The sequence below is a fragment of the Schistocerca americana genome, chromosome 7 (genome assembly GCF_021461395.2).
Source record: "Schistocerca americana isolate TAMUIC-IGC-003095 chromosome 7, iqSchAmer2.1, whole genome shotgun sequence".
NCBI lineage: Eukaryota > Metazoa > Arthropoda > Insecta > Orthoptera > Acrididae > Schistocerca > Schistocerca americana.
The window spans coordinates 311,401,146-311,426,642 of NC_060125.1; the positions used below are offsets into that span (position 1 = coordinate 311,401,146).

At 39.5% G+C, this 25,497-nt stretch overlaps 1 protein-coding gene across 1 annotated transcript in view; it reads left to right on the forward strand.

Annotated features, from left to right (window-relative positions):
* Window positions 1–25,497, forward strand: part of LOC124621841 (myotubularin-related protein 13) — a 232,503-nt gene that overhangs the window by 58,313 nt on the left and 148,693 nt on the right. The window contains exons 8-11 of the mRNA XM_047147285.1: window positions 7,222–7,422; window positions 14,068–14,249; window positions 14,470–14,578; window positions 15,268–15,474. Coding sequence (XP_047003241.1) covers window positions 7,222–7,422; window positions 14,068–14,249; window positions 14,470–14,578; window positions 15,268–15,474 — 699 coding nt within the window. The remainder of the gene's footprint in view (window positions 1–7,221; window positions 7,423–14,067; window positions 14,250–14,469; window positions 14,579–15,267; window positions 15,475–25,497) is intronic.

Here is a 25,497-nt window from a genome sequence, read left to right on the forward strand (position 1 = left end):
AAGCAAACAGACAGGCATGACAGTGTTACAGATGTATTATTAGTTTAGGTAAGTAAAAACTTAATATATGTAGATAATTTCAAAGTAATGGAGCCCACTCCCCGAATAGCGGGAGTATGGATGGAGTTGATGACTGGCGCACAAAGGGAAAAGGAAACTACCTTTAGGAATGGATCATTTCTGGAGCTAGAGTACATGTGCACCCCTCCCCCTCCCCCCCCCCCCCCCCCTCTCTCTCTCTCTCTCTCTCTCTCTCTCTCTCTCTCTCTCTCTCTCTCTCTCTCTCTCTCTCTCTCTATATATATATATATATATATATATATATATATATAAAAAGAAAGATGATGAAACTTACCAAACAAAAGCGCTGGCAGGTCGATAGACACACAAACAAACACAAACATACACACAAAATTATATATATATATATATATATATATATATATATATATATATATATATATATAAAACAAAGATGATGTGACTTACCAAATGAAAGTGCTGGCAGGTCGACAGACACACAAACATACACACAAAATTCTAGCTTTTGCAACCAACGGTTGCTTAGTCAGGAAAGAGGGAAGGAGAGGGAAAGACGAAAGGATGTGGGTTTTAAGGGAGAGGGTAAGGAGTCATTTCAATCCCGGGAGCGGGAAGACTTACCTTATGGGGAAAAAACGACGGATATACACTCGCGCGCGCACACACACACGTATCCATCCCCACATACACAGACACAAGCAGACATTTGTAAAGGCAGAGAGTTTGGGCAGAGATGTCAGTTGAGGCGGAAGTACAGAGACAAAGATGTTGTTGAAAGACAGGTGAGGTATGAGCGGCGGCAACTTGAAATTAGTGGAGGTTGAGGCCTGGCGGATAATGGGAGGAGAGGATATACTGAAGGGCAAGTTCCCATCTCCGGAGTTCTGACAGGTTGGTGTTAGTGGGAAGTATCCAGATAACCTGGACGGTGTAACACTGTGCCAAGATGTGCTGGCCGTGCACCAAGGCTTGTTTAGCCACAGGGTGATCCTCATTACCAACAAACACTGTCTGCCTGTGTCCATTCATGCGAATGGACAGTTTGTTGCTGGTCATTCCCACATAGAAAGCTTCACAGTGTAGGCAGATCACTTGGTAAATCAGGTGGGTGCTTTCACACGTGGTTCTGCCTTTGATCGTGTACACCTTCCGGGTTACAGGACTGGAGTAGGTGGTGGTGGGAGGGTGCATGGGACAGGTTTTATACCGGGGGCGGTTACAAGGGTAGGAGCCAGAGGGTAGGGAAGGTGTTTGGGGATTTCATAGGGATGAGCTAAGAGGTTACGAAGGTTAGGTGGACGGCGGAACGACACTATTGGTGGAGTGGGAAGGATTTCATGAAGGATGGATCTCATTTCAGAGCAGGATTTTCGAGCTAAAATAGACATGCACCAGATTAGATTCACCTGGTCCTACTCCAAATCCCATGCCACTTTCCTTGACGTTGACCTCCATCTGTCCAATGGCCAGCTTCACATGTCCATCCTCATCAAACCCACCAACAAGCAACAGTACCTCAATTATGACAGCTGCCACTCATTCCATATCAAACGGTCCCTTCCCTACAGCCTAGGTCTTCATGGCAAACGAATCTGCTCCAGTCCGGAATCCCTGAACCATTACACCAACAACCTGAAAACAGCTTTCGCATCCTGCAACTACCCTCCCGACCTGGTACAGAAGCAAAGAACCAGAGCCACTTCCTCATCCCCTCAAACCCAGAACCTCCCACAGAAGAACCACAAAAGTGCCCCACTTGTGACAGGATACTTTCCGGGACTGGATCAGACTCTGAATGTGGCTCTCCAGCAGGGATACGACTTCCTCAAATCCTGCCCTGAAATGAGATCCATCCTTCACGAAATCCTCCCCACTTCACCAAGAGTGTCTTTCCGCCGTCCACCTAACCTTCGTAACCTCTTAGCTCATCCCTATGAAATCCCCAAACACCTTCCCTACCCTCTGGCTCCTACCCTTGTAACCGCCCCCGGTGTAAAACCTGTCCCATGCACCCTTCCACCACCACCTACTCCAGTCCTGTAACCCGGAAGGTGTACACGATCAAAGGCAGAGCCACGTGTGAAAGCACCCACGTGATTTACCAAGTGATCTGCCTACACTGTGAAGCTTTCTGTGTGGGAATGACCAGCAACAAACTGTCCATTCACATGAACGGACACAAGCAGACAGTGTTTGTTGGTAATGAGGATCACCCTGTGGCTAAACATGTCTTGGTGCATGGCCAGCACATCTTGGCACAATGTTACACCGTCCAGGTTATCTGGATACTCCCCACTAACACCAACCTGTCAGAACTCCGGAGATGGGAACTTGCCCTTCAGTATATCCTCTCCTCTCGTTATCCACCAGGCCTCAACCTCCACTAATTTCAAGTTGCCGCTGCTCATACCTCACCTGTCTTTCAACAACATCTTTGCCTCTGTACTTCCGCCTCGACTGACATCTCTGCCCAAACTCTTCGCCTTTACGAATGTCTGCTTGTGTCTGTGTATGTGCGGATGGATGGATGGATGTGTGTGTGTGTGTGTGTGTGTGTGTGTGTGTGTGTGTGTGTGTGTGTGTGTGTGTGTGGGCGCGCGCGCGTGCGAGTGTATACCTGTCCTTTTTTCCCCCTAAGGTAAGTCTTTCCGCTCCCGGGATTGGAATGACTCCTTACCCTCTCCCTTAAAACCCACATCCTTTCGTCTTTCCCTCTCCTTCCCTCTTTCCTGATGAGGCAACAGTTTGTTGCGAAAGCTTGAATTTTGTGTGTTTGTTTGTGTGTCTGTCGACCTGCCAGCACTTTCATTTGGTAAGTCATATCATCTTTGTTTTTAGATATATATTTCCTACGTGGAATGTTTCCCTCTATTATAACACTATATATATATAAACAAAGATGAGGTGACTTACCGAACGAAAGCGCTGGCAGGTCGATAGACACACAAATTCAAGCTTTCGCGACAAACTGTTGCCTCATCAGGAAAGAGGGAAGGAGAGGGCAAGACGACCTACACTGTGATGCATTCTATGTGGGAATGACCAGCAACAAACTGTCCATTCGCATGAATGGACACAGGCAGACAGTGTTTGTTGGTAATGAGGATCACCCTGTGGCTAAACATGCCTTGGTGCACAGCCAGCACATCTTGGCACAGTGTTACACCGTCCGGGTTATGTGGATACTTCCCACCAACACCAACCTATCCGAACTCCGGAGATGGGAACTTGCCCTTCAGTATATCTTCTCTTCTCGTCATCCGCCAGGCCTCAATCTCCGCTAATTTCAAGTTGCCGCCACTCATACCTCACCTGTCTTTCAACAACTTCTTTGCCTCTACACTTCTGCCTCGACTGACATCTCTGCCCAAACTCTTTGTCTTTTAAATATGTCTGCTTGTGTCTGTATGTGTGGATGGATATGTGCGTGAGTGCGAGTGTATACCTGTCCTTTTTTCCCCCTAAGGTAAGTCTTTCCGCTCCCGGGATTGGAATGACTCCTTACCCTCTCCCTTAAAACCCACTTCCTTTCGTCTTCCCCTCTCCTTCCCTCTTTCCTGATGAGGCAACAGTTTGTTGCGAAAGCTTGAATTTTGTGTGTATGTTTGTGTTTGTTTGTGTGTCTATCGACCTGCCAGCGCTTTCGTTCGGTAAGTCACCTCATCTTTGTTTTTATATACAATTTTTCCCACGTGGAATGTTTCTCTCTCTCTCTCTCTCTCTCTCTCTCTCTCTCTCTCTCTCTCTCTCTCTCTCTCTCTCTCTCTATATATATATATATATATATATATATATATATATATATATATATTTTGAAAGCAGCTAATTTAGTATTCCCTTTGACACTGGTGACTAATTATAGAAGTAAATAAAGTTTGGAAAGTTCCTTCTCTTACTGCTCTTTACCATAAATTTTAGTATGGTGGTATCTTCGAGGGTCATTTTTGAAGCGCATCGCATCTACGTGTCCTGTCACATGACGGTCTGTTCACTGTCGTCCACTCTGGGCCCGGCTCCCACTACCCCACCATGATGTTCACCTTCTCTGCTGGGGTTGATTGTATGGTTGTATTGCTTTGTTTGTCACCATGTCAATCATTAATCCCACCAGTTGTGAAGTGCGCTTGTTTTTCGGTTCTTAAATGCAAAACAAGTTCGTCCTGCTGAAATTCACTGGCAGCTTGTTGAAGTTTGTGGTGCAGGTTTGATGAATGATGGAAATATGCATAAATGGTGTAGGCTGTTTAATGAAAGGACAAATGTTCATGATGGTGAATGTTCTGGGCAGCCTAGTGTCATGAATGAATGAAGACTTGACACACAAAAGTTGAGGAGGCAGTTCGCCAAGACAGGCGTTTCACTATTGATGATCTGTATCAGAAATTTCCGCAAGTTTCGAGATCAGTAGTTTTTCACATTGTTACTGACGAACTTCACAACAAAAAATTTTTTGCAAGACAGTTGCCAAATATGTTGACAGAGGACACAAAACAAAGCGAATGGCACCTTCTTTTTGGAACACTATCACAAGGATGGGGATGAGTTCTTGAGTCACATTGTAACCGTGTGAAATGTGGATTGTGGGCTACACTTCAGAGAATAAACATCAATCCAATGAGTGGCATCATTCAAACTCCCCGACGAAACCACAAAAATTCAAACAAGACTTTCAACACGGAAAATCATGGCCATGGTTTTTTGGGACTGGAAAGGCATTATTCTTTTAGACTTTTTGCCAAGAAGATTGACAATAAATGCTGAGACGTACTGTGAACCATTATTAAAGCTTAGGCGCCTTTCAAAATCGCCAGTGGGGACTGCTTTCTAGCAGCGTCGTTCTGCTTCACAACAATGCTCCACCTCACATTGCAGGAAGAACAAAGATGCAACTGGACAAGTTTCATTGGGAATTACTAGATCATCCATCACACAGCCCTGACTTAGCACCGTCGGACTTTCATCTGTTTTCGAAACTGAAGTAATTTCTTGGTGAAAAGTGCTTGGAAAATGATGAGATGTTGAAAGAAACTGTTACTAACTGGTTTAACAGTCAGGTGGCAGAGTTCTTTGATGCTGGGATCCAAAAGCTGGTCCGATGACTTGACAAATGTTTAAACGTTCATGGTGACTATGTTGAAAAGTTAAAAAAAAAGTGCATATTGTAGTTTGTGAAACAATTTACATTTATAAATAAAGTTTTTCCTACCCCATTACAAATCGGTTCTTTCTTTAAAGATGACACTCGTAGCATAACAACACTTTCTGCCTTTTTATTGCCGACCGGAGTGGCCGAGTGGTTCTAGGCGCTACAGTCTGGAACCGCGCGACTACTACGGTCGTAGGTTCGAATCCTGCCTCGGGTATAGATGTGTGTGATGTCCTTAGGTTAGTTAGGTTTAAGTAGTTCTAAGTTCTAGGGGACTGATGATCTCAGATGTTAATTTCCATAGTGCTCTGAGCCATTTGAACCATTTTCCTTTGTGTGAGCAGTCAGTCACAAATTATTTCACCTTATTGATATTTCAACATATTAGGAGACACAGTTTGTTGAAACCAGATAAAAACACTAAAGAGATTGTCGGGGTCAAGTGAAATATTTTCAAAGGTGCAGTTCAAGTGCATGAAAAACAGTGATTTCATTTTTATGAGAAATGCTCTTGAAGCTAGCAAGATTCAAAGTGTGAAATAGTTTATTTGAAATTAATTGTTACAGGTAAGAATATTTGCCTTTTATGTGCTGGTTTTTATACAATACTTATCACTTCAGAAGTGGCCTCATGAGTGGTACCATAAATTTCCTGAACATCCAGCAGTAAAAGGAAACAACTGACATTGGCTACCAAGTAATCTGGGGTATATTTTTGGAACCAAATGTTTAGGGTAGTGCAAAGTAATTAAAGTACATTATAGGAAAATTGTGAGCTTAAAATTAAACAACATATTTGATTATTAGTGAAAAGTTAAAACTGTGGGCTCTGTTGAAACTTGAATCATGCCTTTTATGAACAGTGTTTTGCAGCCACCAAATAACACCTCGCAGAGGCAAGGACAGGCCCACTTTTACCAAAGTCAACAGAAGTTCTCCCATGACACTGTCGGACATCAGCAAGTTCACTAAACATTGAGAAATCAATGATTTGCTCATTGCCTTGAAACATGTCATACGATAGGTGTCTCCCAAGAGGCAGGCGATTGTATACAATATCATCTCATTAACTTTCCAGCAAGTGTCAGAGAAGTATAATCTGCTGGAAAGTGTGTTCACACACAGTAAGAAACCTGAGAACCCTGAATAAATGCTGTGCAAAGTACAGTTGCCATGACAGAGATTTGAAGAATGGTGGAGGAACTGCAGTTGCATTTAGTTTGCATTCAAATTCTGTATATCAGAATTGTAAATATGTGGGATCACTTCCACAATTACCTGTAGTAATGACAGGACCCAAACCAATGGCTGCCATTGTTGTTTTGAAAAGGAAATAACAATCTCAAAAGCAAGTAAATACGGTATGAGCACACAGTAATTGTAGAGATATAGGCTGCAATTTTCACTGCATGCTGACAAGCATCTATTTTCTGTTCAACCAGATGATAGTTCCATGTTCAAACAGACTTAGAATTGCTGCAGCTATTAATGGTACTAGATGCTGCAACTAAACTCTTGATGAAAATGCAAAAATCCAAGTTGTGACAAACGAAGGGCTGAATTAGAAGACTCGATACAAGAACTGACTTGCATGTACTGATAAACGCAGCCCTGATCATATATATTATGGAAGAGTGGGAGCCATAACATGCATAGATTTGACTCGGGTGAATATCATGATGCCTCAGTAACACTTTGTCATTACATGGCAATGCATGAATGATACTGTAAGCAATGTATAACCATTTTTGCCGGAATAGCAGCTCAAATCTCTGTCTAGTTATCCAGCTGCAGGTTTTTTGAGAGTTCCCTAAATCACTTCAGGTGGATGCTGCGATGGTTTTTTTGAAAGGGAATAACTAATTTCCTTTCCCACCTTTCCCCAAGCTGAATTTGAGCTCCATCTCTAATGATATTGTTGTTGTTGGGACATTAGACTCAAATCTTCCTTCCTTTGGTATCCTGAGAAGGGCGAATGCACAGTTGCTAAAGTGATATTTCATATGTAGTAAAATTATTTTCATTGCTTACAGGCAGCTTTTTTAGGAGAAAGATGTTTGATGGATTGTGATTTCACAACTCGTGTGTTGGACTGCATGTTCTTCACTGGATTTGTGGCTGAACGTGGTCCACCTTGGAGGCCTTGCGATGTGTGGGATGAACTGTACAGCAGTCTTAGTGAATTATTTCGCCTGGAGGCTCAGGATCAACGCCTATTAATTGCCCATATTCAGGTTTGTAACAGTTAAAGAAATTATATTAAAGCAAATGAGAAGATAATCTTTAAATAAAGTATCATTTAATAATAGAAAATATAACTTTTGTGCCATGTTACTAAATATACTTCGGTACATAACTTTTGAGCCATTCCATGTGTCAACAAGTCAATCACTAACTTTTCACGAGGTTTATCATCCAGTACTCTAACATCTCTTCTTCTAAATGGCATATGATTCATTCGCAGTTGAATGTGGAGAATAAAGGATAACCCGTGATTTTTACATTATAGTTAAATAAGAAAATTAAAGGTTTCTTAGGGGGCAAGAAAAATACAGAACATACATGAATGTACTGGCTGCAGAAATTCTGTGTATTAATTTGAATTATAGACCTCATTTTTTAAATAAAAATACGTGAAGAGTGAAATACTTGACATGCAGTAATTCAGCTTAAAGCTTGAAATCTTACCTAGTTAAATATTGAAAACTCCAATTATGTAAGGGACAGGGCTTGTGTGAATTCTGTCATTCTTAATGCAATTTGTGATACTCTGCAAAACTGAAACTATATAAATTACAGGTTATCTTGCAGCACTGCTGTGGGTCTCAATTTTAAAGAAATCTCTAACATTTACTCCATTTTTGAATAATATTTAGTGCATTTATTAATTTTTAAATTTGTTCAATTTTAACAAAGGATGTGCCATTTTCGTCTGGTTTTTCGTCATGGATTTCAAAAACGTAACCATAATGTTTTCATTTTTAGTGCCACTCTCACAGAGGCTACAGAAGATGTTTTAATGGGGTACATTTGTGAAATTAATGAAAATGTTGATTTTCAATTTATTTTTTAGTAGAACTTGGGGACAGGAAGTTCCCAAACACCAAAGATTCAATCATGAAATTGCATTCTAAGTGCATGAAAAATAATTATATGTGTGATGCGACCTTCCTGCTACACCCACTTTCTGAATACTAGCTCCATGAATGACAATTCTGTGGATTACATTCAGAAGGAGAGGCTTGCAAATTGTAGCCTTCCAAGCCCACTTAAAGATTTCCAGCCGACCCTGAACTTCTAAGAAAGTGTGTTCACAGCAAAATTCAGAATGAAAATGAGTCTTTGAATTCACTTATGTGGAAAGGATGCCCTAAAACCACATTTTCATCTGCTACAGTTGTCAGAATTAAAACTAATGATGCAGTTCTTGTATTTAATGATGGGGACATAGGGAGGATGAAGGTATTAGAGAGAATGGGCTTTTGGTTTGGATATTTCACTTAAGACATCCTGAGAAAAATTGATCTACATCTCCCCTCTGCAGCTGAAAAGTCAGTTGAAGACCTGGTAAAGGAAAGAAGGCAGAAAACAAGAAACCAGAAGAGAAGTCTTGAAGGGAAAGAGGATCCCGAGTGCAAATCTGGGACCTCCTGAAGAGGTGACATAAGAGGAACATTAGGTTAAACTGTAAATTGTATTCCCTGAAAATTATTTTCTTTAAATTTTATGGTAAAATTTGATGAGTTACTACCTCTTAATCACGGGAGGTCCTTGCTGGTATTGGAGTCTTTCAACAGAGCAGGCTAAAAATGGTTTCCAATACTTTGTCTTACATTGTCTGGCAGCATCCGAAAACTGCTTCAGTGGTGCACTTGGCAGTAAAGGGATGGCAAAATGGCTGGGTATAGAGTGGTAATAAACACACCTCGTACTGTGTGTGCACTGCACTCCACTGCACTATTTACACTGCACTGCCCACAGTATTCCAAATGCTGTTACTTGGGGGGGGGGGGGGGGGGGGGGGTCGAGGAGGTAGGAGGGAGGAGAGAGATCTGGTGTGTGACACCAGATTTTGTACTGCTGCTGGAGTCAAGGGAAACCCTTGTGGGAACATGGCTTGGGAAGGTGGAGTCGAAGATGTGGTAGCACTCCTCTCGTTAACCGAACCGTGACGGAACACTGACACTGGATGTGGGTGTAAAATCCTGCTGCCTGTGCATACTCAGACAAAGTGCAGCAGACGATGATGCGAGCCATGTGGTGTTGCATAGGATGAGTTCCCGGGCATACAGCCGAGAGGAGTTGTCACATCGAAGCAGAAGATGATGATGGCTCAGTGGTCTACATGGCATCTGGAAAGTGTGGCAGTCTTAAGTTCCACTTCTGGCAGAAGTGACTAGTGTGGGTGCTTGTGGGATGTGCTGGTACCTTGGCCAGCAGGCACTTTGCTTATTGCTGGTTTTTGGTCAGCGCAGCCTGTCACCTGGTGCTATACATGAAGACATACTCAAGGAGTTGCCCCAAGCTCAATCAGGCAGTTTCGACCTTGATGTAAGGCCATTATCAAGTGCATCTGAAACTTTTCTTGAGACGTAACATCAAATGATCTTTCATTGTTGCTTCTGTACAGCATAAGTTTCGGAAGCACTTGATAATGTCCAGATGTAAAGGCTGAAAACAGCCGTGTGAGCTTAATGAAGTTCTAAAAGAAGCAACTGGAGCAGCTTTTCATTAAGTCAGTGCTTATCAGTTCTACATCCTTCTCAGCTTCTGTTTCAGGTATATGTCTTCATCTGCAACAACTGATTTCTCAGAAAAATCCGTATACACTTCTTAATATGTGACATGTGTTTGAAGGGTTGAGTCCTCAGTTGCAATACGATATTTGGTTGTTTCAAACTTACTGTTGTCGTAAAGCAGAAAAGACATTTTTGAATGTGAGGAAAGCGTCTGATATTAATCACAGTCTTACTGAGAGTCAGGTATTCAGAAAATACATCTTTATTAGGAACAAAAACATGGTTTTTGTGTGAATCTAAGTTTTTGCACATTGCTAAAAATCTTTATCACTGCCAATGTGCTATTTTTTTGGCTTTCACCTGCTTCCACATTCTTTCTCTTGTTGTACCTCTGGTAACATCCACTGCACTTGTTCCTTGAGATGGGGAAAGAATAATCAGTCCGTATTGTTCAAAAGACCTTCTGTACTGAACACAAAGTGGATAAGGTGTACTTGTTTTTAAACTGGAAAGACAAGCAAACAAGTTGTCAACTTCTTGAGGCAGGGAAGCCTTAGCTTTAGTTTAGCCACAATTTTATGTAAAAAGATGCAGCAGAAATCTTTCCATGTATTAAATCATCACTAATGATAGCAAAAGAAAATATTCTATCAGCACTCAAAACACGTGTTGTAAAAACCGTTAATTGGCTTGTGTGGCCAGTGAGCACTCTGAATTTTGTCTTGAATAATAAAAAGAAATTCGGCAAAGTGTATCTGTAGTTGTCTAGTTTCATGAGACCCATTTTGCCTTTTGTCTCAAATTCAGCAGATTTACGGATGATAATATAAAGCATTTGATCTTAGATCAAGCTTTACTTGGAAATCTTATGTTTTGTAAATGCTAATCCCAGATTATATTGTGGTGAAGTAGGATCAACTTGGACTGACAATAATTTGTGGAGCAACGTGAGGTTAAGTGTAATCTTCAGTTTACAATGTAGTGACATCACTACATGCACAAATACAAATTGAAATAATAAAAGTTGTTACTAACATGTAAACTACGCCACGCCCACACTGCTGAAGCTAGAAAAGCTAGAAATATCGCCCCCCCCCCCCGAAAAGCTAGAAATATCCCCCCCCCCCGATCTATAAGGTTAGGTCAAGTGGCTTGTCACTATGTATGTAATGAATGCAGATTAATTTATCTCATAAAAATTCATAGAGGCATATCACAATTTACACAATTAATTTTGAGGAATTGTATAGACACTCGGCAAGAGAGCAAGAAAGCAAAATTCAAAATATTTGTCGTGAATGATTACATATGTTGATACTGACAACAGCCAATAATAATTAAATGTCTCTTATAAATGTACTCTCTTGGCTCTAGTAGCAGTAACTATACAGTGGCTATTAATTTTTGAACTATCGAACACATGACTAAACTGTTATGGCAACTACATGGACACTGATGAACAGAGGAGAAAGAAGCAAGTATATGTAAGTTATTTAGCATGTTGATAATTATCAAGCACCCTTTGTACAACTGTTTCAGTGGCTCAGAGCTTGTGTTTTGATCTCTCATATAAAGGAACTCGGGCTGCAATCCAGGTCAACACTAGGAACTTTTTTTCAATTTGATGCTAATTTCTCTGCTGTATGATAATTGTAATAACACTAAGTTGTGAAGCCACATTTTTTTTTTTTTTTTTTTTTTTTTTTTTTTTTTTTTTTTTTTTTTTTTTTTTTTTTTTTGGCCACTGTGGTGGGCAGTATTCTGTGTGTAAGAAACTTACATGATGTGAATGATGGTGTATTGTTTTGTTTCATTTAGTTTGCTTCGCAGATATCTGAGTATTCCAATGTGTCTGCTGAGGACGGTAAAGGGCGAACTCATTCTCTAAATTAAGTGATAAATCGTTAAAGCTTAGGGGCGAGGAGAGGAACTGCACAGCTGTTAGAATTAAGGTTGAGGGAGTATGAATATGTTGTAGGTTTGCTTAAACATTTAGAAAACCTTGTGACAGGAACAATTAATTTCTTCACTACAGCATTCTTCTTAGTTGAAATGTCTGGAAATAGGATTATTTTTTTCTCACTGCCTTTTCTAAAATATGCTGAGATTTATATGAACCTAAATAAGAAATTTCTCAAAACAAAGATGATGTGACTTACCAAACAAAACATATCATATATGTCTGCTTGTGTGTGCTTGTGTGTGTGTGTGTGTGTGTGTGTGTGTGTGTGTGTGTGTGTGTGTGTGTGGGCGCGCGCGCGAGTGTATACCCGTCCTTTTTTCCTCCTAAGATAAGTCTTTCCGCTTCCGGGATTGGAATGACTCCTTACCCTCTCCCTTAAAACCCAAATCCTTTCGTCTTTCCCTCTCCTTCCCTCTTTCCTGATGATGCAACCGTTGGTTGTGAAAGCTAGTATTTTGTGTGTATGTTTGTGTGTGTATCGACGTGCCAGCGCTTTCGTTTGGTAAGTCACATCATCTTTGTTTTTAGATATATTTTTCCCATGTGGAATGTTTCCCTCTATTAATAAATAAGAAATTTCTGTTGACTTGAGTGATCTAGCTTCATTTTCTTGAAATTACTTGTTCCCAATCCTTTCTTCCTTTCTTTTCAATCTGTAAGTTTGCTAAGTTCTTCTCTCTCTTTCTTCTGAAATCTTGTAATCTTTCCTTGTATTTTACTCTACGTTCAGCTAATTTTAAAGGACATGCTCTTGATTTCACAAAATCTCTCTTTTTCTTTCTTTGATCCATTATGTAACAAAAAGTTGGTATTCATAATGTGTAATAGTTCACTAACCTCCTTTTGATATTACTACTTAATCAGTATTTTTAGTTTCCTGTGGGATGTACAACCGCCAGTAATTTAAACTTAAAATAAAAACCTCTAGTACTAGCTCAAATAATCACAGAGTAAGTGGTGTAGTGGTCAGGAAAACAAATGATTATGCAAATTGGGCATGTAATGTGAAGACAAAAATTCCTTGACAAAAATTCCTTGGATTAACAAGTGCAACTGTAACATCTGCTGTATAGCTCAAAAAAAAAAAAAAGTTGAAATTATCTGCATTTACTGTCCCAAAACACGAAAATATGGATATTACGGAAAGACCTTGGAGGAAAACAAAGACAAAATTCAGTGAATTATATTTTGCCTCTCAGGCTGACTTATTCCGGAATGGCTTCAGGTGCAATGTTTAATATAATTTAGCTCTTCTTTATCTTTTATTTTAGACCATTGTGGCATTTGCTCCTTGTCAGACTGCAGATCCTCTGTTCTTGCTTTGCTGTTGGTAATTGTCACACCACTTTTGTAATCTGTAACAAATAATTTTAGTAGCATCACAAATGTGGGTATTCTCTACATGAATCGTACATTAACTTCTTTGCAATTACATCTTATTGATACATTGAATCATGTACAAATTCTGAATTGAATTAAAAAGGAGAATAACTAAGATTATTAGCGATCCGTTATGTACTTATTTACGTATGCGAGCTGATATTTTCTCTCACGAGGTTGCTGTGACCACCATCCCTTGTTAAAGACACACCTTGTCCTTCAGTAGAGCTCACCACATCCAGATAAAAGTAACAGTATGTGCAGTAGGTACATTTTTCATGCAACATCTTACTTCATAGTTCTCAGTTGCAAGTATCATTTGTTGCTAAGAAGATGTAGGGATAAAAATTGCTCATTGGGAGTGGTATGTATCGCCACAGGCTCTATATGATTTACTTGTCTTATTACACTACAAAAGTAAGATTTTTGGTTCTACTTGGTCCTTTTAAAATTTACTCCTCAGAGGTGATTGTTTCTTCTTAATGCACATGTACATTAAGCAGAGAAAGGATAACCCCTGCAGCTGTTGAAAGACTAACTTAGGTCTTGGTTTCATTAGGAGGCATGTTAAACTTGTGTTGCTGCACTATAAATCTAGATCTAGTAAAACTGGAGTGAAATATTAAATACTAACCTGAAATAATGACATACTAACCTGAAATAATGACATTGTGTCTTTAATTCACCTGTTTTTCTTTTTCTCTGCAATTAATCATTTAAATATTGTGCTCACAGTGCTACTTTTTATTGTATTCTGTGCTTCACAGAACTGTAGGGTATGCTAACTCTCTTTTCAGGATTTAGCTCAGCAGCTATTCAATAATGAAAACCCAAATCCACAGCCATATGTGCAGAAGATTCTTAAACCACCAGAAGGAGCTTTTGCCAGAATTCATCAACCGCCATTGCCTGCCATTGATGCTTCTCAAGTTCAGGCAATAATTGAGGAGGGTCTTGCAAAGAACAACTTGAAGGCCAGGTAGGTATTTATGTATGTTGTATACAGAATGGTTATTCCAATTAACTGGCTCATTTCAAGAAACTAACTACTTATTCACTGGTGATTCTGCATTTTTGTTTGTTTTTGCTAGCCATGGAAGTGGGGCAGATTTGTCATGGTAAGACTAACACATTAACTGTTACTAGATCATGTCTATATTCCATTTATGGAACGCCATTTTCATTGTTTTCTTGTTAAGGTTATCTTCCTTGAGGCCAGTACAGCCACGAATTGTTCCAATGGGGCCGCACATATCAAACATCCATGATGCACGTCACATTGTTGGTAACTCTGCAAGGAGACTGGAGGTAAGGCGGGTGCTGTGAGAATTTTTGTACACAAGCACTGTGGTTATTATTGCTAAATATCACATTTATTTGTAGTTACTAAAATCATTCATTATGTCTAATATGGTACAAAATTTCAATTGCTTTGAACTAATTGCCAAATGGACTAATCTGAGCATTTAATGAGAAGAGTGAATACTTTTTTTGTATTGTAGGATTTAATGAATAAAATTTCTTGCATCTTCTGTTTGCAACATTTCCTCTAGAGGAGGAAGAGAGAATTTTTCAAGTTACTGGAGACAAAAATGCTTGGATTTAGCTTGTAGTTTTTCATTTTCATAAAGCAAAATTGTACAATATTTTGTGTGTTCAGAAAAGTGCCTTTTAGATGTGTAATTCGTAATGAGGGTAGAATGATTTTTGCAACACAGTTACAACATGACTGTTGTGTTAAGTAAAATATGATGTAGATCTGTCCAGTTTTGTATTCCTATAGTGTAAATCATTAACAATTTTCCTGTTACAAATACAGAAAAATTGTGTTACACAAAAACAGAAAATGCCTTGTATGCATATGTTTAACCATTTTAGAATAAGCTATGTTATTTATCATAGTTGGTGAGATCTGATAGGAGATGTTTACAAATTGTGATAAAACAAATAATGAAAAAAAATTTAATTTGTAAAAAGCGTAATGTTCTTGTTTACAGGTTTTGCGCAACTGTATAAACTGCATATTTGAGAACAAGATATCTGATGCCCGTAAGACATTCCCAGCTGTTTTGAGGGCACTAAAATCCAAAGCTGCTCGTTTGGCATTGTGCACTGAATTGGCCCAACATGTGATGGGAAATAAAGCAATGCTTGAGCATCAGCAATTTGATTTAGTTGTTCGCCTGATGAATTGTGCATTGCAGGTATGCTTGGAACATATATTTTATCCATAATGTATGAATAAACCACTGAAACTATAAAATGGAAAAGGACAAAATGAAACATAATTAGGCACTACATTACCAGTTGTTGTTGTTGTTGTTGTTCTCTTCAGTCCTGAGACTGGTTTGATGCAGCTCTCCATGCTACTCTATCCTGTGCAAGCTTCATCATCTCCCAGTACCTACTGCAACCTACATCCTTCTGAATCTGCTTAGCGTATTCATCTCTTGGTCTCCCTCTACAATTTTTACCCTCCATGCTGCCCTCCAATACTAAATTGGTGATCCCTTTATGCCCTTCTTCTAGTCAAGCTGTGCCACAAACTTCTCTTCTCCCCAATCCTATTCAATACCTCCTCATTAGTTATATGATCTACCCATCTAATCTTCAGCACTCTTCTGTAGCACCACATTTCGAAAGCTTCTATTCTCTTCTTGTCCAAACTATTTATCGTCCATGTTTCACTTCCATACATGGCTACACTCCATACAAATACTTTCAGAAACGACTTCCTGACACTTAAATCAATACTCGATGTTAACAAATTTCTCTTTTTCAGAGACGCTTTCCTTGCCATTGCCAGTCTACATTTTATATCCTCTCTACTTCGACCATCATCAGTTATTTTGCTCCCCAAATAGCAAAACTCCCTTACTACTTTAAGTGTCTCATTTCCTAATCTGATTCCCTCAGCATCACCCGACTTAATTCGACTACATTCCATTATCCTCGTTTTGCTTTTGTTGATATTCATCTTACATCCTCCTTTCAAGACACTGTCCATTCCATTCAACTGCTCTTCCAAGTCCTTTGCTGTCTCTGACAGAATTACAATGTCATCGGCGAACGTCAACGTTTTTATTTCTTCTCCGTGGATTTTAATACCTACTCCGAATTTTTCTTTTGTTTCCTTCACTGCTTGCTCAATATACAGATTGACTAACATCGAGGAGAGGCTACAACCCTGTCTCACTCCCTTCCCAACCACTGCTTCCCTTTCATGTCCCTCGACTCTTATAACTGCCATCTGCTTTCTGTACAAATTGTAAATAGCCTTTTGCTCCCTGTATTTTACCCCTGCCACCTTCAGAATTTGAAAGAGAGTATTCCAGTCAACATTGTCAAAAGCTTTCTCTAAGTCTACAAATGCTAGAAACTTAGGTTAGCCTTTCCTTAATCTTTCTTCTAAGATGAGTCGTAGGGTCAGCCTTGCCTCACGTGTTCCTATATTTCTACGGAAACCAAACTGATCTTCTCAGAGGTCGGCTTCTACCAGTTCTTCCATTCATCTGTAAAGAATTCTCATAAGTATTTTGCATCCGTGACTTATTGAACTGATTGTTCGGTAATTTTCACATCTGTCAGCACCTGCTTTCTTTGGGATTGGAATTATTATATTCTTCTTGAAGTCTAAGGGAATTCCGCCTGTCTCATACATCTTGCTCACCAGATGGTAGAGTTTTGTCAGGACTGGCTCTCCCAAGGCCGTCAGTAGTTCCAATGGAATGTTGTCTACTCCCGGGGCCTTGTTTCGACTCAGGTCTTTCAGTGCTCTGTCAAACTCTTCACGAAGTATCGTATCTCCCATTTCATCTTCATCTACATCCTCTTCCATTTCCATGATATTGTCCTCAAGTACATCACCCTTGTATAGACCCTCTATATATTCCTTCCACCTTTCTGCTTTCCCTTCTTTGCTTAGAACTGGGTTTCCATCTGAGCTCTTGATATTCAAACAAGTGGTCCTCTTTTCTCCAAAGGTCTCTTTAATTTTCCTGTAGGCAGTATCTATCTTACCCCTAGTGAGATAAGCCTCTACATCCTTACATTTGTCCTCTACCCATCCTGCTTAGCCATTTTGCACTTCCTGTCTATCTCATTTTTGAGACATTTGTATTCCTTTTTGCCTGCTTCATTTACTACATTTTTATATCTTCTCCTTTCATCAATTAAATTCAATATTTCTTCTGTTACCCAAGGATTTCTTCTAGCCCTCGTCTTTTTACCTACTTGATCCTCTGCCTTCACTACTTCATCCCTCAGAGCTACCCATTCTTCTTCTACCGTATTTCTTTCCCCCATTCTTGTGAATTGTTCCCTTATGCTCTCCCTGAAACACTGTACAACCTCTGGTTTAGTCAGTTTATCCAGATCCCATCTCCTTAAATTCCCAGCTTTTTGCAGTTTCTCCAGTTTTAATCTACAGTTCATAACCAATAGATTGTGGTCAGAGTCCACATCTGCCCCTGGAAATGTCTTACAATTTAAAACCTGGTTCCTAAATCTCTGTCTTACCATTATATAATCTATCTGAAACCTTTTAGTATCTCCAGGCTTCTTCCATGTATACAACCTTCTTTTATGATTCTTGAACCAAGTGTTGGCTATGATTAAGTTGTGCTCTGTGCAAAATTCTACCAGGCGGCTTCCTCTTTCATTTCTTACCCCCAATCCATATTCACCTACTACGTTTCCTTCTCTTCCTTTTCCTACTATCGAATTCCAGTCACCCATGACTATTAAATTTTCATCTCCCTTCACTATCTGAATAATTTCTTTTATTTCATCATACAGTTCTTCAATTTCTTCGTCATCTGCAGAGCTGGTTGGCATATAAACTTGTACTACTGTAGTAGGCGTGGGCTTCGTGTCGATCTTGGCCACAATAATGCGTTCACTATGCTGTTTGTAGTAGCTTACCCACACTCAGATTTTTTTATTCATTATTAAACCAACTCCTGCATTACCCCTATTTGATTTTGTATTTATAACCCTGTATTCGCCTGGCCAAAACTCTTGTTCCTCCTGACAGCGAACTTCATGAATTCCTACTATATCTAACTTTAACCTATCCATTTCCCTTTTTAAATTTTCTAACCTACCTACTCGATTAAGGGATCTGACATTCCACGACCCGATCTGTAGAACACCAGTTTTCTTTCTCCTGATAACGACGTCCTCCTGAGTAGTCCCCGCCCGGAGATCCGAATGGGAGACTATTTTACCCAAGAGGACGCCATCATCATTAAACCATACAGTAAAGCTGCATGCCCTCGGGAAAAATTACGGCTGTAGTTTCTTCTTGCTTTCATCCGTCCGCAGTACCAGCACAGCAAGGCCGTTTTGGCTAGTGTTACAAGGCCAGATCAGTCAATCAACCAGACTGTTGCCCCTGCAACTACTGAAAAGGCTGCTGCCCCTCTTCAGGAACCACACGCTTGTCTGGCCTCTCAACAGATACCCGTCCATTGTGGTTGCAACTACAGTATGGCTGTCTATATCGCTGAGGCACGCAAGCCTCCCCACCAGCGGCAAGGTCCATGGTTCTTGGGTGGAGGACCATTTGTTATGGCTACGTAAATAAATGGAATATCCAGGATGGAATAATGGCATTATTATGAAAAGGATAGATTGGTTCTCACTCGATATGGTGAGTAGCGGTCTATCCTTTACATAATGTGTAAATAAATGGTAACATAATGACATGTTGCAATGTTTGTGTGTCACAGTTATTAGTTTGTGTGTAACCGGTGGTTAACATTTGATTCTTGGGCATACTTTCTTTGAGCTTTTTTCAGGATATTTTTCATGTCACTTCATTTGTATCAAAGGGAAAATTCACTTATGTAATAGTACAAAAGAGACAGACAGGCCTGTGAGTACTTACTGACAAAAGGCAAAAATCCATGTACATCAGTTAGACATATTTAAAAAATAGAAGAAACTATATCCAACTTTCAGAACTGTTTGTTCCTTTCCCAAGGAGGAAAGATTTGGGGTGTGAGGGCCCTTCCCCAGTCTGTCCCTCTTTCTGCTCTGAGGAAAAAAATAAAAGGTCCCTCACATGCACAGTATTTATTTTGCAATAACATTGTAACAGTATATTGTGTGAAAGTATGGGGCCAGAATGGCATAATGTTATTGTGCAGTGTCTAAGCCTGGAATGCGTCAATGAAAACTATTCCTTCATAGCGTACATGTTGATTCTCACTTGTGTTGCTTTTGCAATTGCTACACGCTGCAAAAAGAAACACAAGAGGAGGTGGCAATGGGTAATAAAGTGGCTGGGAAGGTGTAGTACACATGGCCAGACTGGTGTGCAAAAAGTGCTTTCAGCAGAACCGGATGACTGTGGGATCGACTTAAGGACAAATGAGGAATATTTCAATTAACTGATGAAGCTTGTTGCACCTTATATACACAGAAAAGATACTGTTCGTGTAATCATTGGATTTCACTTTACACAATGCTGAAACGATATATAAATCTGAAAAGAGTGAGGTACATGATTGTAGACGATAAGTAGGCAACGTTGTTATATTTTTCTTCAATAAATAAGATTCTGAAATCAACAAAGCACTAGTTTCAATGTCACTTCCCTGCACATAAACACTTCTGTTGAAAGATTCTACAAGCAATTGCTGAAAATTACCCACCTGAATGCACTCCAGTGCATGGTTCCTTTCATCTGTCTTTTCTGATGTATTCATATTCATTTGGCATTGTCGTATCAGTTATTTACATGTCCTCAAATTGTGAAGTCTTGGTAGAAACTGGGATATTATTGTGCAATACTCAGAATTGTACAGTAAATATTGAGTTTGTTAGGTGTCCTTTAACACTTTTGAAAGCCAAGTATAGTCTTTTATATTTTTATGCAAGCATTACTTGAAATTTCAGTTTCAGAAGCCAAGTAATGGTCAGCCGTTATCTCTCCTGTGAATGAACTTTCATTTCTTTCTCATGCATTTCATATGTGCTGTTTGCTTTTTGATGACCTGGCAAGGTTGTTAACACTTTGGAGACCAAGCCCAAGCTTAGCTTGGGCCTTAAATTTGTGTTAAAAAGGCCGTCCCAGATATAGATCAGGCTGCAGTTTTCATGATGCATGAAAACTGCACCCATTGTGTATGAGAACAGTGTACGAATGTCTTACTACCTGTCCCTTAACTGGTCTTCTGTTGTCAATTTCTAGACTTTGAAGGGAACATTAGTGAATGTAATAGCTGCCGTTGAAAATGGCTGGGATTATACGGTCAAATTGATGTAGTTTCATTCATGTCCTCATGAGATTTCACAGTTTGCTGAAATTTTAGTGCAGGTATATCATGTTTGTTGAGTGAGCAAGATATTTTGGATGCTCAAGAGGAAGATATTGCTCATTAACTCACCTCTCACATTTCTCTTGGGAGAATAATTATACCTCCTTTCATCATTATTTTAAAATTTGAGAACTGTCAAAGAAACTAATATGAACAAGAAATACTGAAGCATGGTCGTTTTGTATTATGTATTATTCTTGCAGATGCAGCGATTACATGTGTGCCAGCAATGGTTTAAATTTCGTAAATGGCAGGTTCTTAGGTGAAAGACCTTATTAGTGATGAGAAGTATGTAAAGATATGAGTATTAATGTGATGATGCCTCTTCACAGAGAGGGTGTAAGAGAAAGGCTTTTAGCTTACTCTACTATTTTTAAGAGAATTTGTTTCCAGAAAATGTGCCTCAAACATAAGTGTAAATACTAATTACTAGTGATGAATGATTTCTTAAGAGATATAATTAAAAATCCTAGGATTTTTACATTATTTTTAATGAAATACATCTAAGCTTTAATGCACCAGGGAGCAGAAATTGCAGTTATTTGAGGTTACTTCTTACAAAGTTCTTGGTGTTACAAATTGAGTTGTCTTCAAAATGATATCTTGCTTTCCTTCTAATATAGTAAATTTAATGTTACATTGAACACTCTAAAAATTGTCTGGGTGAAGGCTTTAAATATCCGTTGTCATCTAATACTGGTGCTCTACAGCCTTGCCACTGATGAGTAAGATATTACTCCCCCCCCCCCCCCCCCCCCCCCCCCCCCCCGCCCCCTCTTCTATATAAAAAAAGAAAATATCAAATTTATCACACGTTGGGGCTCAGTTTCCAGTGTTCATGAAATTCAGAGGTAACACTGAGGGGAAGGAGTTGAAGTTGCCCACTTTGTGAGAATATAAAAGAAGGAATCCTTAGAGTGCTTGTTGTGATGCTAAATGGTGAGCATTTAGGGACCTCAGTCATAATTGCTAGGTTCAGGTTTGGAAAACATGGAGTTTCCAAGCTGGCTATCAATCAACACTTCCTGATGTCCACCAGCACAAACATTTTTCAATGTGTGCATGTGTCAGTGATTACTACATGCTGTATTGTATGTTGCACTCATGAAGAGCCAGGAACTTAGCTTAATTGCTTGGATAGCAAATGGAAAGATGATGCATCTACATATACAGGGTGGTCCATTGATCGTGACTGGGCCAAATATCTCACGAAATAACCGTCAAACGAATACCTGTGGTACTTACTGTTAATAATGCTGTAACAGCCTGTGTTCTCAGAAATGATAAGTTCACAAAGGTACATGTATCACATTGGAACAACCGAAATAAACGTTCAAACGTACCTACGTTCTGTATTTTAATTTAAAAAACATACCCGTTACCAACTGTTCGTCTAAAATTGTGAGCCATATGTTTGTGACTATTACAGCACCATCTATCACAAAGTGAAAAAAATGGTCCAACTAAAACATTCATATTTCTTTATGTTCTACTCAAATATGTAATAAAAGATGGGGGTTCCTCTTTTAAAAAATGCATTTGATATCCGTTTGACCTATAGCAATGCCGTCTAGTGGGCCAACCATAGCGCCATCTGGTTTCCCCCTTCAAGCTAGACAAGTTTCGGACTTTGTAGTTTTTTTCGTTTGACGCTTATTTCGTGAGATATTTGGCCCGGCCACTATCAATGGACCACCCTGTATACCCCACAAGCTATTGTACAGTGGATAGTGAAAGCCCCCCCCCCCCCCCCCCCCCAAAAAAAAAAGAGAGAGAGAGAAGAAAAACCACTTCCAAATTAACTGTATGTTGTGTTTATGGGGTGGCTGACTGTCATGGAAAAGCAGTTGTTAATGGACAACCTGTGAGGCATCTGCTGCTCCCCAGAATGTTTCCCCTAGCTGTCAAGGGATGAAAATGGATTAATCCTCACAAACTTCTCCTAGTAAAATGGCTGTATTGCATGGAAAGGGTAACTTCCCACTTAGTGAATACAACTTTAGATTGCACACCAAGAGTGCTGTCATACAAGAGACCACTCTGGCTGTAATGTGACTCGGTATTCCTCAGAATATATACATTGTCATCAGAAAAGAGACAAGGGATTGTTCAGAAAAGGTTTGTGGTATGCTTTTAGTGAAAACTGCTACTTCCCTTGAAACTGAGCAGATTTGTAATGCCAAATTGTGTGGGGTATCGCCAGTTGTACCAAAAATGCACAGCACTGTCAAATATCACAATGGTGTTATTTTGTAGAGACATGAGAGGTATTGGCATACTAAACTTAAGATTAGGGGATAGGTGAAGTTGTGACCGATGGAAGAATATTGTGAAGAAAGTATGTGGCAAGCTCAGGAAGACAGCTGACATTTCCCTAACAAGGAACAGAAAGGCTTTCTGTGATAATGTGAAGCAGTAAATCTGTAACTCACAGCACTGTTTTAAGTGTTAGCATTGTAAACCTACTACTATGCCCTGAAATGGACCTGAGACCTGCCGAAAATGTGTTTAACCGGTACATGTAGATGGAAAAGTGTTTTCTGTGCCACCATTCTGTGTGAACTGTTCAGAGAAACAAATTTGGATTTGAGACTGTACAACTTTACATGGAGGAGGAGGAGGAGGAGGAGGAGAAGAAGAAAATATAAAAGATACATGTCTTGGCACAACAATGCTATTCTTTGGCAAACAAGGGTTATATAGCACATAAATAATTTTTTGCCCTGTTGAACAGATCAAGTGATCAGAAAGGATTAGTCTATGTAAGTCATGCCAGCAATGAAGATTAAAACTAAGTAAAGACCATAAGTTTATTCCTTCAAGCAAACCAAGAAAAAGTGAACATTTTACCTACAACAACCCAATCACCATTGTCCAACTGAAGGAGAAATGAGTGATTAAAAACCCAGCTGATTAAAAAGTTTGAAGCCCCTCAGTGGGGGTTGTATTTATTTACACTTAAGTTGAAATTTATGGGAAATGATTAAATCAAACCTCATGGGAAGACAAACCTCATTTTATGATGGAGTGTAGGTAGGTTCTGCCCAGGGTAGATCTTAATACTTGTGCCTCTTAGAAACACAGTTTAACCTATCCAGTGCCCCTGTGTGGTAGGGTTGTATTCTCTGAGGTAGAGCTAAAAGAGGAGCACTCTTCGTCAAAGATGCATACCTTGTATAGCTCACCTCTCTGTGCTTACACCAGCCTATAAAACGTTATTGTTAAAGTATATTTGCGTATGATTTATGTTTTCTGAATATGTGACATGAGACACACTTCAGCACTGATGTGGGATTCTTGCTGCCCCGTGACCTTTCACTATGCTGTCCAGCCCACAATATTGTGCTTGTTATGAATTAGTCAGTGATCTACTCCACTGATTACTACATGATTTGGATTCACCTTCCAGAACAGAGCTTTGTTCAAAAGAAAGCTGCCAAGATGGGTGCTCAATAAGACAAGCTGGATGTTTTACAGCCACCTTAATGTACTTGAATGTGGTCACATCATCCAAAAATTAGTGGATCATATCGCCAGATCATCCATGTCCAAGCTTAAGTCCTCGGCTCAGCTTGGAAGACAGCCTGTTTTCTGGTGAAATGAAGAATGATGCGTACAGTAGGAACGAGTGTGCAACTTAACAGAATTTTAAGTGTAGGATAAATACTGAGAACCTCAAAGCGTTTCAAGTGATGAGAGCAAAATACCACATGATAATAAAAGAAATAAAATTGTGGATAGTTTGTGAATAGTATGTAAGACAGGCTAGGGGATTTCCGCACGGGTTGCAGGGTGTTCTGTCAATACTGTGGTGAGAAATGGGATTCCTTATCACAGAGGAGGGAAGGGATTGGAACTGTTGGTCTACCAATTATAAAGTCCACTATAATCAATTTCAAAGTGGGAACACTATCTTTGTCTGTTTCGCATCTAACTACTTTATACAGTGACACCTCACTAGAAGTGCTGGGGGGGATCCTCCCTGACCCTTATATACGAAAATGGTCAATTTCCAGGCCCGTGAAAATAAGTTACTTTAATCCTTCTCCTCAAACCTCAGGAGGACAGTCCAAATTTGAATAGCTGTCACAGTTTTGCCCTCACCCTCTGTAAGAGAAAGGACTTAGATTGGTTAATTAGCTGCTTCTAGGGTCCATAACTTTAATGATGACTGTGAAACTTGGCAAGACATGGACGGTGAGGTAATTGAAGGGGCACTGATTCGGAACCATCTGAAAATAGAGCACCGCAACATTAGCCAACATCTGCATTGTGCACGATAGTTCATCTAATTACTCTTTTGTTTACTGAAACAATGTGTGGAATCCACTACTAACACAAAATGACGTGAATAGTTATTTTTTACCTATTTTGTTAATGGCTTTATGCCAAATAGTAGCTGATCAAACTTGTTTATGTCCACATCAGTTCATAGTTTCTCATTCTAATTCACCAACAAAGTCTAGGCATTGCCATTAGTATATACAAAAGATGATGAAGTGAAGATGCTAATTGAAACATCATTGTTCCGGGAACCATCCACAATCCAGAACAGGAATTTTACTTCTTTATGAATGAATCATTTGACACACCATTCATTATAGACTGAAGAAGTGTTTCATCTACTGTTGATATTCTGCCACTTTGCAGACGGTACACCATTTGGTACCTTTAGTACTTTCAGCGTAAAACTGTCAAAGTTCAACCAGTTACGGAGCATCTGAGATGTAAATTCGGATTGGTTTATTTATCACACAAGGGCATTACGATCGATGAGTTTCTCTTAGTGTGGTAATAGCATCTAGGATTGCCAGTATTTATTCCTTAAAAGCATACCAGATTTGATATAAAATTTTATGAATACGATGAGAGCTATTGTGAATATAAGTGATACTCCATTAT